At 41.7% G+C, this 20,831-nt stretch overlaps 1 protein-coding gene across 4 annotated transcripts in view; it reads left to right on the forward strand.

Annotated features, from left to right (window-relative positions):
* Positions 1-20,588, forward strand: part of si:dkey-100n23.5 (cyclic AMP receptor-like protein A) — a 247,467-nt gene extending 226,879 nt beyond the window's left edge. For all 4 annotated transcript variants that reach the window (XM_041210606.1, XM_041210608.1, XM_041210607.1 and 1 more), the window contains 2 exons: positions 13,262-13,409; positions 19,617-20,588. In XM_041210606.1, coding sequence (XP_041066540.1) covers positions 13,262-13,409; positions 19,617-19,781 — 313 coding nt within the window. In that variant the 3' untranslated portion in view covers positions 19,782-20,588. The remainder of the gene's footprint in view (positions 1-13,261; positions 13,410-19,616) is intronic.
* Positions 20,589-20,831: the final 243 nt, after the last annotated feature.

The raw sequence follows: 20,831 nt of genomic DNA on the forward strand, positions 1-20,831 counted from the left end.
CGGCCGCCAAGGTCGTCAAGGCCAAGAGGACAGCAGATTCAGCAGGCTGTCTCAGATGCCACTCTGAGCGATGGGGCAGCACCAAGATGTAGCACCCGGAAACGAAAACATAAAACACCTTAGGCACACCACGGGTTTTTCACTGGTGCTTTTGTGTTGGCCAGAGATTAGGTCCTTATGATTTTTTTTGGATTGTTTACACTGTTGTTTTCTGTTTATGATAACTTCTGCTTCACATTAAATGCCAGATGTGTGACCATGGCTGAGGGTGGCTCATTTCTTCTGCATGTGTATGTTTAAGAAAAGTGTAATGAGTGATTTGTTGGACATTCAGCTTTATTTACAAGGCCCTTAGTTAGTGCTGCTGACCTGGCAGATTTTGCAATTAGGTGTCGAGTATCAAGGCGACAGCCCAGGCTTGTCCTGGTGATCCATCTGTGTTGTGCTAGCTAAAGGTTCGTTGGATTAAAGCCTTCCGGGTGTCCCTACCTCCCTGGAGTATGCCTGGGACAGTGTCTACCCCCTCAGCATTTCCCTGTGCATGCTCATCATTGGAATCACTGCTGGATTCATCATGTGCAGCCACAGCCACTGCATCAATGTCTTCATTGTCCATTGCGTCCCCCCTTTCCAGTGCAAGATTGCACAGCATGCAACCACTATCACTGAGACACGATCTGGGGGGTAGTGGAATGCACCCCCTGAGCGGTCCAGGCATCAGAAGCACATTGGAGAAGGCCGATGGCTCTCTCCACCACAGCCCTTGTGGAGGCCTGGCTCCTATTATACTGCTGCTCAGCTTCTGTTCTTGGATGGCAGAGAGACATCAAGAGCCACTTTCTGAGGGGATAGCCCTTGTCACCCAGCAGCCATCCATCAAGCTGAGCCAGAGCACTGAAGAGCACCGGCAGCTGGGAGTGTCTGAGGATGTAGGCGTCTTGAGAGCTGCCTGGCTACCTTGCACAGACTTGCAGAATCTGCATCCTGTGATCACACACTATCTGCATGTTCATGGAGTGGAAGCCCTTCCTGTTGACGAAGGCACCAGGCTCACCTGCTGGCACCTTGGTGGCCACATGTGTACAGTCTATTGCACCCTGGTCACGGGGGAAGCCAGCAATGGCCGCGAAGCCTTTGGCTCGCTGTTTTCTAGCTTGCCTGGTCCCAATGGAAGCGGATGAAGGTCAATGCATGCTTGAACAGAGCGCCTGTAACCTGCTTCTCACAAGTGTGGACAACTGATTGGGAGACACTGCAAAGATCACCCATCGAGCCCTGGAAGGAGCCAGAGGCATAGAGGTTGAGGGCAGCTGTGACCTTCAGAGCCACTGGCATGGGGTGTCCACCCACACAGTTAGGGGAGATCTCAGGCCCAATCATTTGACAGATATAGTTGATTGTCTCCCTTGAGAGTCCGAGCCTCCTTCGGCACTGCACCTCAGACATATTGAGGTAACTGCTTCGCCACCTGTATACCCTGGCAGCAGGGTTGTGGCGTCGTCTGAGGCCCCTTCTGCCTTGGACTACCTCTTGGCCCTGCGCCCCTTGTGCTTGTACTCCCAAAGGTGGCTCCCCTGGAGGCTGAATGTGCACTCCTGGTCTCCTCCCCTTTCTAGCCCGCCCTCCCTCAGAGGAGCTGCATCCAGTGGACAGATCAGATCCCAAACCCAGGCTAAGGGAAGGCTTCCTAAAACCTGCAGGCCCAGAAAAGATTCCTCACTGTAGAGTGCTGACCTGAAGGTTAAGAGTCCAGAAAAAGTTGCTGGGGTGCGTTCTGAAGTACTGCAGATCACACAGGCAAGTTTGAAAAACTTTCACCAATAAATATTTCACAGCGCAGATTCACGACCCCACTGAGCCCTCATCCCATCCGTGGATGAGGTTAATACAAATGTCTCCTACCCACCTGCCTGTTGTGCCCATGTACCGACCCAAAGATCTCCCGCGCGCCGAAAAATCGGCATTGATTGAAGACTAAAGGGCCTTAAGTGGCCCTTTAATTAATGGTGGGCGTGCGTTGGCCTTCATTGCACGCCCACCCAGCAAAATATCACGATGACGCACGGTGACGTCGGGACACTCACCCAACATCACCGCGCATCATTTTACCTGCCTGACATCACCGCGCATCACTTTATGCCCGGATGTGTGGGGCCCATCCCCCTGCATGTCAAACGGAAAATTCTGGCCTATGGGTTACAGTTGCCTTGGTGAAAATTTACCAGGGCTTATAATGAGTTGCCAAAGTATTGAAATTAGGTTCCCACATGTGGCAACATACGAACTAGGAGCAGGAGTAGGCCACTCGGCTCCTCGAGCCTGCTCTGCCATTCAATAAAGTTATGGCTGATCTGATTGTAACCTCAACCCCACATTCCTGCTGCCCCTGATAACCTTTCACCTTTTTAATGAAGAATCTATCTAGCTCTTTCTTAAAAATATCCAAAGACTCTGCTTCCGCGACCTTTTGTGGAAAAGAATTCCAAAGACTCGGTACCTTCTGAGAGAAAAAATTCTCCTCATCTGTGTCTTAAATGAGTGACCACTTATTTTTAAAGAGTGATCCCTAGTTCTAGATTTTCCCACAAGAGGAAACATCCTCTTCACATCCACCTTGTCAAGACCCCTTAGGATCTTACATGTTTTAATAAAGTCACCTCTTACTCTTCTAAATTCCAGTGGACACAAACCTAGCCTGTGCAACCTTTCCTCGTAAGAAAACTCACCCATTTCACGTATCAGTCTAGTAAACCTTCTCTGAACTGCTAACGCATTTATATCTTTCCTTAAATAAGGAGAACAGTATTTTTTACAATACTCCAGATGTGGTCTCACCAGTGCCCTGTACAACTGAAGCATAACCTCCCTACTTTCATAATCAATTCCCCTCACAATAAATTATGACATTCTATTAGCTTTCTAATTACTTCTTGTACCTGCATATTAGCCTTTTGTGATTCATGCTCTAGGACACCCAGATCCCTTTGAATCTCAGAGCTCTGCAATCTCTCACCATTTAGATAATATGCTTTTCTTTTGCCAAAATGGACAATTTCACATTTTCCCACATTATACTCCATTTACCAGGTCTTTGCCCACTCACTAACCAACATATGTCACTTTGTAGCCTCCTTATGTCCTCTTCATAACTTAATTTCCTTCCTATCTTTGTGTCATCAGAAGATTTAGCAAACATACCATCTGTCCCTTCATCCAAGTAATTTAAATAAATTGTAAAAAGTTGAGGCCTCAGTACTGATCCCTGTGACACACCACGTCACATCCTGCCAACCAGAAGAAGACCCATTTATGCTAACTCTCTGCTTCTTGTTAGCTAGCTAATCTTCTATCCATACCAATATGCTACCCCCTACACCATGAGCTTTTATTTTGTGCAAATACCTTTGATGTGACACTTTATCAAATGTTTTCTGGAAATCTAAGTTCAGTACATCCATTGTTCCTTTATTCACAGCACATGTGACTCCTTAAAAGAACTCCAATAAATTGGTTAAACATGAAATCCTTTTCACAAACCATATCGACTCTGCCTGATTACCCCGAACTTATCCAAGCGCCCTGCTATAACATCTTTAATAATAGCTTCTAACATTTTCCCTATGACAGAAGTTAAGCTAGGGAAAATGTTAGAAGCTATTATTAAAATGTTATAGCAGGGAACTTAGAAAACTTCAAGGCAAGAAACGCCATTAACAACGATCACAAACTGGTTTTACGATGACGTAAGACTGATTTTTGCCATCTTGGTATGGATAGCTCCAGCAAGCTATGACCCCCTCTGCAAATGGGAGTGGACGATTCCGCCCTCAGTGTTTCTCTCCCTGGAGTCTTGTATATCCCCCACCTTTAGGCAGGGCTTTAAACCAATAAAGGGGATTGTGGGTGGGAAGATTCAGGAAAGGGAAAATTCAGTAGCAGCAAGGGAAATGTTGAGGCTTTAGCGTAGAGCAGCAATCTGGGTAAAAGTAAGCAGTGGGTCAGGAAGTGATGGTGAGAGTAACAAAGATAATCGGGTAATAGTGGCAAAACTGGCGTCAGGAAAAATTAGAAAAAAGCCAAAGCTTAAAGCAATGGGCAAAAAATACACAACAAACTGGATGAATTCTGTTGTTACTGTCCTTGTTGGAGTAGCTGTTATATCATTCTGTGATATGGGGCGGAATTTTATGGCCCCCTCCCGTCAGCGGAATTTTCCATTCCCACGGAAGTCAATGGACTTTTGAAAGGATCGCTGCATTTTCCAGCCCCACCTCGCCACAACGGGGCCATAAAATTCCGCCCATGGTGTAAGCCTGAGTTGGTTAAAAAGATGCTCCATTCAATCTCATCCATACATACAACCTTACTCTTGTAATATTTGGGTGTTGGTCTGATATAGGACAACAGTGAGAACAATACAGTATTGCCTAAATCATATCAGCTTAAATAGTTAAATTATAGCATGTTTTCTGACATTTCTGTCACCTGCCTCCATGCTGTTAAATGGCAGTAAATTTTTGGAACATATTCGAATCAGCTTCAGTATTGAAAAAAGCTATCTGCAGAATGTAATTCTCATTAGCCACAAGAAAAAGAGTTGCATTTTTCAGTGCTTGATGTAGAGAAAGGCATTCCCACTAACCAACCCAGCTATTTGGTTGAAGGGCAGTGCCATTATGACTCAACTTTTTTGTTGTTCTGAATAACAAAGTAGCTTGAGCAGCACAGATTTCAATAGTAAAGCCCAAGCAAGCATTTAGAAAATGGGCAGCTTATCTATGACAAAAGGTCAGGCACTTAACTTCAAAAAAACTAATTTAAACGTGTAGGTGGTCTGTCAAAAATAGATGTGTACCTCTCTTTCTGAACTGACACTACAGTCTACCAGTGCTATTGGATCAAACAGTTCTTGCAATATGCACAAGTGCAGGAGCTTTTTGTCATCTCATTTCATTTATTAGTTCATACCAACCACACATTAACTGTCCTCTCTGTAACTCGAAACTTGTTTACACTACGGCTTTATCCTAAATTTTACAGCCGCTGCAAGTTAAAATGCAGAGCATGAAAATAGACTGAATTTATTTAATCCAATTTCACATTCAAGTAAAAACTTCCACCTCCTCATGCCACTTTAAATTTGCCTCCAAAGCTGATGGATTCAAACTGAATAGGTCACGTGCTAGATTCTAATAGAAAACAAATTCAAAGGAATTTTGTCCATCTTGCCAGTGAATTAGCATCAAGTCAAATGCCTTTATCTAGTTTAAACATCTACTAGCTTCTGAATCAAACAATACAAAAGCAGGTTGGTTGTGCTATACTAAAATAGACTCTATCAGTTTTTGCTTAAGCACAATAAAAATTAACAAAAAATAGTGCAAGTTTAATATATCCATAAAAATAGATAGTCTTTTGGTTGCTATTTAGCCTGCTATACCTATTCCTTGCCTAAAAGCCGTGTTTCCCAAAGACATTCAAATATCTTGAACTCTGTGTTGGCGCTTTGTCTAAGTTATGGCTCTTCTTCTCTATCTAGCAGTATTTCCATGGCTTGTGTATTTTTCATGTTCTGTGTAAAGGAACAAGCAAACAAAGTATCATATGTACCAGATTACTGCTGATTACCTTTTGTAGCTCGTGGAAGTCATGATAAAGGTGCTTTTTTCATAAATGAATGCACTTTACAGGTAAGATCTTCTGGCTTGAGTACAGAATAAAGCAGTTTTCAAGTTAATCCATAATCTTCATAAGAATTAAGTTCACAAGATGGTGGTAATAATGAATGGTTTGTGTTTTACATATGCTTTTTATTAAAAACACTTATGTAAAGTATCATTTTAATGTTCTTAATTGTTATCCGTTTGCGGGGTATATTCAAAATATTCCTTGTATGCTCATGGAAATGATTAGTGAAAGATTGTGGTGGCCTCAGTCCAAATTAGGGGTGTGTTACCCTCCTCATTCTTTGTTCTGAACCAGTCCAGATAATGCAATGCTTGTCCTCAAATAAAAAAGTGAATAGGAGTTCATAAAGTTGGAATTGTTACAATGTACCTGCAAGATGCTTTTCCAATTCCCAGAAACTTTATTTCCTGTGTCACAATTTTGAGTTGCACTTGTATGTCAACATTTGTAATTGAAACTGTCTTTGTAAACATTATAGGAATCTATGTGTAAATGTTTATGTTGTGGTAGACTCCTCATTGTTTGAATCTGTCAAAGCTTTAAGTGATTTAATCATCTTTTGCGGGTCCTTTTATGACTGAAGAATCCAATTGAGGATTGGCATGAACGTCCACAGAACTGACACTTCGTGCTGTTGTTGTTGGTGCTTGGGGATCTTCTTCAGCTATGCTGCCTCTGACCTTCTTCTGGGCATGTCAGATGTTGCGAGTTGGCATATAGCCCTCAAAATATGCTAAACCAAATTTCGCTGCTTACTCTACATGGGCTGGTCATCCACAGTGTTTTCCCAAGAGAAGTGGTCTGCAGTGCAGAGGTTTGTAAGTTTTTTTTGTAGGTTGTTCTGGTATCTTTTGTACTGACCACCTTGATGGCATTTTCCCTGAGACTTCCATAGAAGATCTGCTAGGGGATTCTATAGTCATCCATGCTGAAGACATGGGCTGCCCATCCAAGGTGAATTTTCTTGAGGGTGGTGTCTGCACTATTGTGCCCAGCATAATGAAGGACCTTGTTGTTTGTGATTTTGTCCTGTCATTAATTTCTCATGATGGACCTCAGTTGTCTTTGGTGAAAGTGTTTCAGAGCTTTGATGTGATGTATAGCAGACCCAGGATTCTGCAGCATATAACAAGGTGATGAGAACAGTGGCCTGATAGTCTTCAGCCTAATGCCATTCTGCTTCCAGACAAGATCATAGGTAGAACTTGCTTTCTGGGTGCATGCACGGATAACTTCATCAATAGTTGCATCCCAAGTGAGCACTACTAAGGTATGGATTTCTCCTACAACCTGGAGACTGCTGCTATCAACAGTTATATCTGGTGCTTCATAGTATGTACCTGGCACTGACTGAAACATAACCTCAGTTTTAGAGACCAAAGTTTTTGGCGGTAAAGTTGTTTGCCATAGTCTAGATATCTTCCTTGTTATGGGCATCAAGGGTGCAGTCATTTGCATACCAAAGCTCTCTGATTACTGTCTCTGATTTTGGTGGAGACACATAGTCTGGAGAGATTGAAGAGTTTCCCTGAATGGAACCTCATGATGATTCTTGTCATGTCTCTGGTGGCTTCCTTAAGCATTGCAGCAAAGAAGAGATTCAAGAGTTGAGGAGCCACAATACCGTTTTTTTGTGCCACTCTTTACTGCAATGACATCAGACATCTCACCACCGGTACAAACTCACCCTATCGTGCCATCATGCAGTAAGCACAGATTTTGACAAACTTGTTCAAGCATCCTAGCTTGGAGCACAAGTGTCATTGACCAGGTCAATTAACACTGTCAAAAGTTTTAGTTAGGTCTATGAACAGCATCTACAGATCCTGATGTTGCTTTCTGCACTTCTTGTATTCTTGTATTTGTCTTGCTGCAAACACCATATCTGCTTGTCCCATGACTAGCCCTAAAACCACACCAAATTGACCTGGTCTATGACATTTGTTCTCCAAGCTAGGATGTCTGAACAAGTTTGTCAAAATCCTGTGCTTACTGCATGATGGCACGATAGGGTGAGTTTGTACCTGTGGTGAGATGCCTGATGTCATTGCAGTAACAAGTGGCACAAAAAAGGGTGTGTAGTGGCTCCTCAACTCTTCAATGTCTTCTTTGCTGCAATGCTTAAGGAAGCCATCAGAGACATGACAAGAATCACCATTTGGTTCCATTCAGGGAAACTCTTCAATCTCTCCAGACTATGTGTCTCCACCAAAATCAGAGACAGTAATCAGAGAGTTTTTGGTATGCAAATGACTGCACCCTTGTTGCCCATAACAAGGAAGACATCTGGGAGCATATCATCTATGAGGCCGTCTAGTAAGTGGTTTAATAGGATCCTTATAAGAATGTTTCCTGCAATTGAGTGAAGATTTTTCCTTGGTAGTTGCAGCATGCATTTTTGGATCCTTTCCGCTTCCAGATCCTGACTATGTTAGCATCCTTGAGGTCCTGAGGAACTTCTTCCTGATCTCAGGTACTCTTGAAGACTGCTGTAAGTTTGTTAACAAGTTCTGTACTATTACACTTCCAGATCTCTTCTGGAATACCATCTGGGCCAGGAGCTTTTCCTTGTTTGGTTAATTTGATTACCTTTATCACCTTTTCAGTGGAAGGAGGAAAATTCAGGCTTTCCTTCTCCGGCAACTACTCAGTTTGATGCAGAGAATCTGCTGAGATGTGGGAGTCTCTGTTGAGGAGCTCAGCAAAGTGTTTATGCCACCTTCCCATTACTCCCCTATCTGTGATCAGTTCATTTCTGTCACACCCTTTTTCTTCCTCCACCCATCCTATTTAATATACATAAACACATAGGAGTTACAACTCAGCAGCAGCTCAACTAGTCCTGTTAAGTTGACCTCCACGCAAGAAATCCCTTCAAAGTTCATCTAACTATCAAATCTAATCTTGAATATTGGCATAGGACCTGATTTTAATTGAAGCATGGGAACTGAGCGTCCAAGCTTGGAAGCATTTGAGGCACCCAGACGTGGGGAAAAGCATAACCACTGGCCATCATTATAAGATAGTCACCAAGAAATCCAATATTGAATTCAGAAGAAGCTTCTTTACCAAACGAGTGGTGAGAATGTGGAACTCGCTACCATAGGGAGTGATTGAAATGAATAGTATAGATTCATTTAAGGGGAAGCTAGACAAGCATGTGAGGGAGAAGGGAATAGAAGGTCACGATAATAGAGTTAGATCAGAAGAGATAACTGAGAGATCGAGGCTGGACATAATTCCTATAAGTTTTCTCACCTGAACCTGGCTGGTGCGAGCATTAATTTGAGGGAGGGGACAATAGCTGGAGACCCACAGGTATGGTTCCTGGCAGTCAAGTAAGTGGTGAGGATTTGGGATCAAGGCAGGCCCAAGGCATCCTTGTAATATCCAGGGTAAATCTAAAATAAAATTAAAAACTTGCCTGCTTGGACCTCGACCAGCAATCCATTTCCCAATTGGTTTGGCCTGATGAGGAAGCTGGCACCCAGCCAATGGCCTCTTTACAATTCTAAATAAAGGTGGAAGAAGTCATCAGTAGTGCCATCAAGTTACACCTACTCGCCAATAACCTGCTCAGCAGCATTCAGTTTCTGTTCCATCTGAACCAGGTGGCTCCTCATCACAGGATTGATCCAGACATTGATGAAGGGATGGATGCCATAGGAGAGCGGAGAATATCTGCTCTCGACATGAAGACAACTGTGACTGAGTGTAGCACCAATGAACCTTGGCAAACTGAGGCCCCCAGGGGCCCAAATGGAAAACCCTTCTATGGCTGGAATTATACCTAACACATTTTTAGTTATCACAGGTTAGTCATCGCTGCTGCAAGATATCATTGCAAGGAAGTGTCATCAGCCCATTTACCTTCAGAGTCATCAGTGACCTTTTGTCTCAGAAGTGAGGCTGTTCACTGACAATTCCTTTTGCAACTCCTCCAAACACAGAGCAGCCCACACCATCCAGAATAGAGCTGAAAAGTGGCAGGTAACATTTGTTCCAGACAAGTACAAGGGAATAACTATCTTAAAAAGTGAAAGGCCAGTCAGCTTCCCTGACTTTCAACAGCATCACAGAGCCCCCCATTATCAGCATCTTGTAGGTCATCATTGACTAGAAGCCTAGTTGGACCAGCCATATTAACAATATTAACAATATGGCTGCAAGAATATGGCAGAGGATGGGTACTCTTTGATATTCTCATCACCTGTCCCATGAAATCTGACCCATCACCTACAAGGCTGCTGCCTGGAATATGATGGAATACTGGCTGATTGTTTGGATCGGTGCAGCTGCAACAACACTCGAAGCTCATTACCATCCAGGATCTAGCAGTTTGCTGAATTCTTGGGCCTGTCACTGGACTCAGTATCTATCTCTCCACCACCAATGCTTTGTGGCTACAATGTTTACAATATACAGCATGCACTGCAGAAGCAACACATCAAGGTTACTTTGACAGCATCTTCCTTCTCTATGAAGACTACCATCTGAGTAAGATAGGAGCAGCAATGTTGTGGGAGCACCATCGCTTCCATATTCCTCTCCAAGTCGTGCATCATCTTAATTGGGACATATATTGCTTTGTCGTTGCTGGGTCAGAATCCTGGTCCTCTCTCCCTAACATCATATGGGAGCACCAACACTTCATCTGCAATATTTTATGGAAAAGACTCATCACCACCTTCTCAGTGTTAAGGGATAAATGCAGCCTTGCCAGAACCCCAAGAACAAATAATAGAAAAATATGCACAGCCTTTTTTCACAACTGTTTAAATTTGATCCTTTTATTTGAAACCCCCTCAGCTGATCTTCGCACATTGAGATTTCTGTAACACCAGCTCTTGATGCGATTCAGGAGTGGAGCCTGTTCTCCATTTACTGTTCAGAAATTCAAAATAATTCAGGTCTTAGATTAAGACCAAGGCAGTGAGTCGATTTGAATCTCTAAATTTTGCGCAGGTTAGGCTCCAAAACGTTTCTCTCAGAATTAATATGCAAATCCAAATTCTGGAATATCAAAGGTGCCAAAAGTGATTCATTCTAAGTACTTACTTTCTCTCAGCCTGCTGAACACAAAATTTACCAAAAACTATAAAAAAACAAAGTTGTTTATTATATTAAGTCGAGTGTGGCACAGTCTTTGTCCTAATCTTCCATGATACTGAAACTTCTATGCCACCAACTATACTGCCTATGATTTGTCTTTTTTTGGAAAATGAAAATACCTTTTCCTCTCATGGCATGTTAGTGCAATATGTGGTCACACTAACAACAGTATCACAAATTGAGGGGGTTTGAGGGGGTTTACGTTTGATTTCACACTCTGTTGAAATGCAAATCTCAGCAGTTTTGCAGAATGGAGCTACCAAACAGAAGCCAAATGTTGCCTCAATGGGGACAGAGAAAAATTGAGAAGGAGCACTATCATTGGGGTATTCTTGCTCATTCGCTATTGGCCAAGTCAAGATTGGCATAGATAGATAACCAGAAAGCAGGCCACTTGGCTGTCCCCTTACCTGTATCAGGTGTAATGTATAGAAGGATCACAGTGGGAAGAAGAAAAATTATAATGTGTCATATCCTCCTAAAAGTTTGCTTTCCTCCAAATTAGATGTATCTACAACACACACATTCCTTGACCAAGATGGTGAGTTAGCAATTTCTACCTGTGTCTCATCCATCACAAATACTGTATCTATTGGGAGACATATAAGAGGGGCCCATGTGATAGACCTCCAACTCTCCTTAAGTCCCTATGGGATAGTACCTACCCTCTGATTAATGCCTGCAACTTAGATTGGCAACTCAGTGAATGGACAACTGTGGTCATAATTCAGCATACCAACTCTCCTTGGGTAGTTTAGGAATAATTTGTTATGGCAATATATTTTGCAATATTGTTCCTATATTTTACTTAAAATGAACTTTTATATATAGCTGTTAAATCTGTTATTCTAAAGTAAATTAATTGTGTTGAGCATTTAATTTGGGCAAATGTATTTAAGTTTGGATATAATATCATGGTTCTGCCTCTTTTGATTGTCCCTAAGAATATAGAAAACATTGTTTCCTTCTGGCAATGTCTGTTCCCGTGGCACCTTCATACACTATGATTCACCACATCAACTCATCTAGCCTAAATGACATATAGCCCTACGGGTTCCACTGGCCTTGAGGTTCGGCTGTCTGTATGTTTGTTTTGGGAAAGCTGTGAGCTCTTTGCATTTGATTTGCAACACAAAAGTAAACATGAAAAATAATAAATATTTGGTAGGCAGAATGTATCTAATATTTCAGCATTATATTAGCAAAATAGATTAACGTCATAGTTCTGGCCTCTATAGCAATGTAATTACAAAAATGTATTACTTTTTCATCATTTGCCCTTCATACAAGTGTTGTCCTACATCTATACAGCTCAAGACCTGTTCATGTTCTTATTTATTTTGTTTTGAGGTGCGGGAATGCTTTACCTTATTTAAGGGTCTCCAATACAAGCTATTGTGAAATTTAAACCGACTTATAGTTTCTGTTTTCCCACTTTGCGATTCTAATAACTTAGGTGCATATTGACAGAGCTGAGGCTTGGGAATCCCAACTGGAGTTTAATCAGCTAATCATGTAGCTAAGCAGAACAGATTACTGGTCAGCTTTCCACTGTTTATTCAGCTAGGTGCATCCTACGCATTAGTGCTGTGGTCTGCAGGGTAATCTAAAGCAGAGTGAGAAGAATTTCAGACCCTAGAGGCAAGTGAACCTCTCCAACTTTAATTAGTGAATTTAAGATGGCTGGTCAAGCATCAGCAGTGTTCTGGAATATTACAGAGCTTCCCGTGTCGATTATACACACTGAGTTCCAAATGTCCATCACTAGATGTGTAATCTTCCACAAATGATGTTGTATCAATTGTTAACTTTAAGTCTGAGATTGATTTTTGTTACCTGAGCCATTAAGGGAAATGGAGCAAAGGAGTTAGGTCACAGATTTAACCATGATCTAATTGAATGGTGGGATAGGCTTGAGGGGCTAAGCAGCCTACTCCTGTTCTTAAGTTGCTATCTTGAAGTCATTATCATCCATTGAGTTATTCTTTCATCCATGTGCACAAGACTCCATCTCACACTATTTCTTGAATGAACCTACATTAGGAGACCACCTTTTAATAAGGCCCATCGGTTCAGTTTTTGATGGATGTTGCACTTGGCTACACATTTTTGTTCAGTCAAGGAAAATGACTTAAGAGATAATTGGGGAGATTTCCCTGCATCTCTGCTCAGATGCACTGGATCCCTGGCCACAGTGAATATCAGAGAATTGGTTGGGTTGGATTGTACATGTGCAAAGAAACCTGTTGATTTTTCTGATATTTGCCGCACCAAGGCAGATTGCCTGGGCACAGATCCAGGGACAACTCCCTTGAATTTTTGTTTGGCTTCTGTAATTCTCTGATGTAAACTGCATGTGTAATTTGACAAGTAAATTTACTACTTGAGAGTTTTTTGGTTGAATTTTGTTAAAAAAAAATTGCATTTGTTAATTACTTTCTATTCTGTTTCTCGATATTAGGCTGCACAATGCATTTGATCCTAGCCATCCTGTTTTTGTCCTGACTCTCCTCCATGTTATTACTGCTCCATTGCATGGACTGGCCAATGCCATTGTGTTTGGATTTGACAGGGAAACATGGAGCCAGCTGAACTTAACATCTCTACAGGTAACATTTACTGATCAATAACAACTCCTGTTAGTGTTTTAAAAATATGGTTCCCTCCTTTGCCTTATTTTCTCCAGAAAAATCTCCTGCTGTTCCTCCAGATGTTGCATTTGACCACAAGCCTCCTGAGTCCCAAACTTGTGAAATCAGTTGTTCTGTTGCTTTAAGTAGCTGCAGGACTTAAAAACCTGAGGCAGCATGTAGTTTCCTATGTGAGTCATAGAAGCTCAACCATGGTATTAAAATTAGTCTGGCTTCAACAATGCTGGAAGGTGGGTGTGATTCTCACACTGCTGCACTTCTGATTGGCTGCTGTCTCACCACCTCATCCCCAGCTGCAACACCAAAAGCAATGAAGCATTTGAGCTTTTCATGCCGTAGAAAGGGTTTTGAGTTCTGGAAATAACAGAAAGATGGCATCCCAGTTAGGCAGACAGCCGTTATGAGTTAGGAATTTTCATTTCCTAATAGTTAAATATCTTTTATATGCCCTCCCAAACCCCTACACCAACCTTTCAGCACTGATTGACCTTCCTACTCTCCTGCCATTGACACCGTTTTAGATAAGCCTACCTCTTCCCTCTGTGCCTCTTTTGGCATCTCCAAAGGGCCCCCCCAAGGCACATTTCGCTCCTTACAAGCAGCAATCCTAATTACCATATCATTCTATCTTGCCAACCTTCCTGCCCTGCAAGCCTGATGGGGGATAATCTTAGCAACCTCCACCCCATCCAACTCACCCAGCCCTGACCCTGTGGACTCTGCCAGCAGATCAGCTCTCACCACCTCTCTCCACATCTCCCTCCAGAACGTCTGATCACTTTGTGCTATCCATGTGCTCATTGCATTGACATCATGGGCTTCTCAGAAACCTGGCTGAGGATGATAATGGGGGAAGATAGTGGTGCAATGGTAACATCACTGGACTAGTAAACCAGAGCCTAGTACTCTAGGATATGGGTTCAAATACCACCATGGCAGCTGGTGGAATTTAAATTCAGTTAATTAAATCTGGAATTGAAAGCTAGTTTCAGTAATGGTAAAACTATCATCAATTGTTGTAAAAACTTGTGGAAGCATTCTTCCACAACTGGCTATATCTTCCACAACTTGCCTTACCCAGACCATTGCAGTGGTAGTAAGGCTCTTATCACCAAATCACACAGTGGTCTGCTCACCTACTCTTCTGGCATCTTTTTCTGCTTTGAGCATCTCACCTTGTTCCACCCCGCTTACCTCTCTTAAAGTCCTCATTATTCTCTACCACTCTCCCAAATACCATAAAACATTTCTCACTGAAATATCTTTTCTGCTTTTGTCCCTCAGCCTCTGCACTAAGTGACTCCTCATCCTCGGTGATTTCATACTCTGTCTCAACCCATCATGCTCTCTTTCCCCTGAGTTCACTGACCTCTTATCCTCCCTTAACCTACCCCTCCAAATAAACTCCCCAACCCATGTACACAGTCACCCCCTTGACCGTCCCATCTCACATGACCTTGCTACTCCCATCATGTCAATCACAGTTAAGGCATCTTTGATCACTGTCTTGTATAGCAGTCCACCCACAACCCCCTTCCAAACCTACTTCTTTACATGTCCACCCAGGGAAGGAACTCTCTCCTTCATTTTGAATATCTCAACTCTCTAGTCTTTGGACCCTCCATTCACCACTACATTTCTGTAGCTACTGATTTGCTCAACCAAATCCTCAGCTCCGCCTGTGATGCTCTAGTTCCCAATGAAGCTATTACTCTATCTCATCCTGGCCATTCCCCATGTTACAGCCCTCACCTCCACTCCCTTAAGTCCAAGGGATGCCAGACTTTAACGGATATGGCTGACACCCGGTTTAGCCATTCACTGCCAGATCCAGCTTTTGACAGCTAAAACTGCTCACTATGCCAGGAACATTCTGAAATGAAGAGATAACCCCTGTCCCTTGTCTCTTCCACCCTTACCTCAAACAATGTGCAAGCAGTTGATTGACTTCTTTGTTACTGACATTGAGAACATGCAATCAGCTGCGCCTGCCATTACCCTCCCCCTAGCACACCATCCACACTTCCTCTAGGCATTCCCCCCCTGCTCAGCCATAAACTTGCATCTTTCTTTAATTTCCCTCATCTTGTCTATGAGACTCAACTCCTGTTTCCTCAGCTCTATTCCCACTAAACTGCATACCACCCAGCTTAATTTCCTTCCTTGCTCCAATGCTAGCTGATATTGAGAACTGGTTCTCTCTCCTCAGGTACAGCTCCTCCCCCCAACTTCAAATGTGCTGTCATCATCTCTTTTTCCTCAAAAAGTCAACCCTTGCTCTCTCTACTATTGCAAACTATTGCTCCACCTCCAACCTCCCTTTCCTCTCCAAAGTCCTTGAACGTGTTGTCACCTCCCAAATACAAGTCCATCTTTCCCAGAACTCCTGGTTTGAATTCCTCCAATTATTTTTCTGTTCCTGCCACATTACCAAAATGGCTCTTATCAAAGTCACAACTGACATCCTATTTAATTGTGGCAAAGATAAACTATCTCACCTCATCCTTCTCAACCATTTGGCAGTCTTTGACATGATTAATCACACCATCCTCTTCCATTGCTTCTCCACAATTATACAATGGATGGGACTGCACTTGCTGGGTTTTCATTCTTATCTATCCTGTCATTACCAGAGAATCATCTTCAATAGCTTCTCTTCCCACTCTTGCACCATTACCTCTGATGTCCCCCAAGGATCTATCCATGGTTCCTTTACAGCGTAATGGGTTAATAGAATAGATATGCTAATATGTGCTGTAGACAATGATGTATCAGTGACATCGGACAGTCATGTTCTGGACTCTCAAGAGACAGTATGGAACACACTGTACTCAGGAGATACATACCTACTGTGTAACCTGTTTATATATGGTGTTAATAAAGCAGTTTAATGCAAGTAGTAGAGTAAGGCCACAGTCTTCCTAGGGAAGATGGATCACACCAAGAGCACACCGAACATGAGAGCAGAGAAATCACCCTCCCATTTCTCATTTACATGTTGCCCCTCAGCAACATTATCTGAAAGCATAGCATCAGTTTCCACATGTACGCTGACAACACACAGCTCCACCTCACTTCTATCAACCCTCTCCACTGTCTTTAAATTATCAGACTGCTTGTCCAATATCCTGTACTGATGGAGCAGAAATTTCTTCCAACTAAATATTGGGAAGCCTATGTCTGCAGCCCCCGCTCCAAACTCCATTTCCTCGCTGCCAACTGCATCCTTCTCCCTGGCAACTCCCCAAGGCTGAAGCAGACTCTTTGCAACCTTGATGTCATATTTGACCCTGAGTTGAGTTTCCGACCACATATCTATGCCATAACTAAGACCTCCTATTTGCACCTCCAAACTATCACCTGAATTTACTCCTGTCTCAGCTCATCTGCCGCTGAAACTCTCATTCTTACCTTTGTATACCTCTAAGCTTGACTATTCCAACGCACTGCTGACTGGACTCCCACATCTAACCCTTCGTAAACTTGAGGTCATCTATAACTCTGCTGTCCACGTCCTAACATGCACAGGCCCCATTCATTCATCACCCTTATGCTTGCTGACCTACATTGGCTCCTTGTTAAGCAATGCCTGATTTTTAAAATTCTCAAACTGGTTTTCAAATCTCCCCGTGGCCTCTTCTTTCTATCTCTGTAATCTCCTCCAGCGCTACAACCCTCCGAGATAGCTGTGCTCTTCCAATTCTGGTGGTAGCATAGTGGTAATGTTACTGAACTAGTAATCCACAGGCCCGGGTTAATACTCTGGGGACATGTGTTCAAATCCCACCATGGCAGTTGGTGGAATTTAAATTCAATTAATCAGTCTGGAATTTAAAGCTACTCTCAGTAATGGCAGCCATGATTGTTGTGAAGACCCATCAGGTTCACTAATGTCCTTTATGGAAGGAAATCTGCTGTCCTTACCCAGTCTGGCCTACATGTGAATCCAGACCCAAAGCAATGTGGTTGACTCTTAAATGTTTAAATTAAATGTTCAGTTCAAGAATAATTAGGGATGAACAACAAATGCTGGTTTTGCCAACAATATCCACATCCCATGAAAGAATAAAGAAAAACCTTTGTGGCTATGCCTTCAGCTGTCAAGGCATCAAGCACTCAAACCTTCTCCTTAAACCTCTCCACCTCTCTATCCCCCTTTAAGACACTCATTAAAACCTTTCTCTAACCAAGCTTTTGGTCACCTGTCCTAATATCTCCTTATGCAGCTTAGTGTCAAAATGTGTTTGCTAACACTTCTCTGAGATGCCTTGGGTCATTTTACTATATTGACGGGGCTATATAATTACAAGTTGTTGTTATTGTAATAAATTGTGAAATATATTTTTATAAAAATACAGTTGTCTATTTTTAAATGAATACTCATGCAAATGTTATTTATTTGAAGTTTGTTGTACAGCTGTAACTGCAGAAAAATTTCAAGGGGTGGAATTGTTTGTGGCTCTCTCACTGTAATATTAACTGGAACACCAGATAAATGATTAAATATCCAGTTATGCCATTTCTCTAGAGTTCCTGTCAAAGTGAGAGAACTGCCACAAAAAAGACTTAAAGCACTGAATGGGATTGTATTTTCTTGTGTTGTGCCCGGCAGATCCTTTATTGCTGGCTCCTGCCAAAATTAAGAGGGCACTTAATTTAACCACAATTAATGAATGGGGAACCATCAAATCTGGCCACCAAAGAGGCCACAGGTTGTGCAGCATTGTTGGCCAATGAGGGAGCATCATGTTATGCAGCCCAGAAAGAATTATAGATTTCCCTTAGCGGCACCCTTTGTAAGAGGGCTGCATTTAAATATTAGATCTTCACCCAAACCTAAGGTTATGGTCATATTACCTATGAATAGTGATTTGATTACTGTTTAGTCTATTCAGCAATAGGATGTTATAGACCCCTTTAGCAGTCCCCAGACAAAGCCTGCTTCCACCTCTTGTTCCTGGACATGATCATGCAGATTAGCAGAGTTGATGAGGAAAGTTAATTCCATGTTTAAGTTTGCCCTTCCCAGCTTTGGAGGGTTGTGGCAAGGCTGTTTGTCTTATACAAAGTTAAGACTGGAATATCACCACAAATAATTGTTATTGCTTACTCAAGATTCCACAATTATTTCAAAAACAGAACTGCTGCGCCTTCTGCAAAATTGAAAAAAAACCTTCAAGTAGAATATCAGCAGCAAATTTATGCAGACTGTAGTTCCTGTTTCTGTTACTGTTCACCAAGTATTATCAGCCGAACCTAAATTTTTTTTGTATACAGAAATTCAAAAGCAGAGTTTATCATTGCTCACTGAACCAAGATTGTTAAAGCATGCTTTAGGCTACAGGAAATCTGTGACTTGCCTTTTGGTAGATCAGTATGATTTCCGTGCTTCCAGCAAGCACCAGGGTCAAAGCCTTGAGATATTTGTGCTTATTACAGTTGTCTGCAGCTGCACCCTGTTGTTGAGCCAGTTAATAATAATGTTACAAAAAAACACACGTCAACACAGTACTTAACAGTATCCCATCAGGCTGATGATCAGATTAAAGTATTTCAGCCAAAATTAAGTTGAATTTCAACATAGAAGTACATCTAAAGCTTTTTATGAATAGTGTAGCTTTGATGCCATGTCATTGGCTCCATCAATTAATTAGTCTGTTATTACCCCTGACCTTGAAAGTAACCCTTTAGTTTCTTTGCTCTGCATTTCAGCATTTCTACAGTCTTTTTTTACCTTATTAGATTCAGCTAGTAAATCTGCTTTTGTTAATTATTTTGTGGTTATTTTCTTCCAGTTGTTCCTTCATCATTTTATTTTGGTACAACCTTTCACAGAAATTATGTGGCTCATATATTGGGAAAGATAATATGACTCCATGCACTGACTCCCTTGCTCTATTCACCAGGTCAAAAGTGCCCTCTCAATTTTTATTCAAAATAATAAAAGTCCCTAACATTCTCAGAACAGTTAAAAAGGTTAAGAGACCATTGTTGCATGAATTGTTATTATGTGTACTTTGTTTGTTCTAATCATGTATTTTTATTATAATGAATTTTATTAAATTTTCACACATTACCTTTTAGATGGAAAAGACATAAAGCCCTACCAAGCATGTCCCTGAAATCATTCCTTTATTGCAGTGCATGACATATTCATTTTTTCAGCTTGCTTTCCAGTCCAGATTTTCTGATACGACATTGATTAAGGAGTACCAACCAGGGCCAGTGCGCTACATGGCCCATTTGGAAAGCGATTCCTCAGACTCATGTGATGATGGCACAGGAGCAATTTATTCATCCACCGTGACATCTAGGGACAGGAGGCCCTGACAACAGAAACACCCTGCAACTGAGCATGTGCACTGTTGGACTCCTAGACAAAGGAAGAACCCCTCCGTGACACTAGAAATGAGCTGTCAACCCTCATTATTAATTCTAGGGTCTTAATATTTAATGTCATAAAACTGGAACAGAAGCTTCAGATTTGTAGAGGAGGCACCACGCTAAACATAAACACATAGTTAAAGAGATTGTTCCTTTCAGCTGTGTCTGGTAGCTGTGCTACAAAATAAAAAAATGATAGTCTAAAGCTAATCAGAAAAAATAAGAAAATAATTTTAAGTAAGAGAACATTGTTTGAGTAAATTGATGTAATGACCATATCTGGAAAGTTAAGTGCAGTGTTTTATTTCAAAATGAATACATTTACTTTATTGAGGGCACTAAGTTTAAAATTGTTTTTCGCTTTAATTAAATGTGCATGTTTTTAGTACAGCACATTCTCAATTTGGCTGGCTTACCTATCTGGTTCAGGTTGTGTGGCAAAATTATAATAAGTGGAAATATTACATTTGTCCCTATACAATAAGCTGTGAGGAAAGCAGACTGTTCAGGGGGTAGGGAGGTTGAAGAGGAGAGGAAATACACAGCTGCAGAATCCTTAGTATACACTGAGACAAAATGGTGGAGGCCCAAAACTACTTGACCTCTTTTTGAAAAATGTTTACAGTTTTATTTTGACATCAGTTACTTAAAGTGCCCAGGTTACTGAAGATAGCTCTTTTCAAAGATCAAGCAAACATTACAGTTATCTGTAGATGCCCGGGCCCATAAAATTTGTAGCTTAGTAGCTAATTTTACTGGTGTTATTTTGGCATTAGTTTTTACCCTTGGTTTGGGTACTTTGTTGTGTTTTTTATATTTGCTTATATTATTGTACTTGTCTGTAGCAAACTGAAGCTTTCCTACAAATGTTACAGAAGTAGTGTTAATTGAAAGGGACAATTCTGCCTTAGAAACATTTTTCATTTGATTTTGATGGTTTGGTAGAAGCTCTGTAAAAAGTATAAAATAGATACTGGCTAACAAGGTGGTGCATCA

The sequence above is a fragment of the Carcharodon carcharias genome, chromosome 18 (genome assembly GCF_017639515.1).
Source record: "Carcharodon carcharias isolate sCarCar2 chromosome 18, sCarCar2.pri, whole genome shotgun sequence".
NCBI classification, from domain to species: Eukaryota; Metazoa; Chordata; class Chondrichthyes; order Lamniformes; family Lamnidae; genus Carcharodon; species Carcharodon carcharias.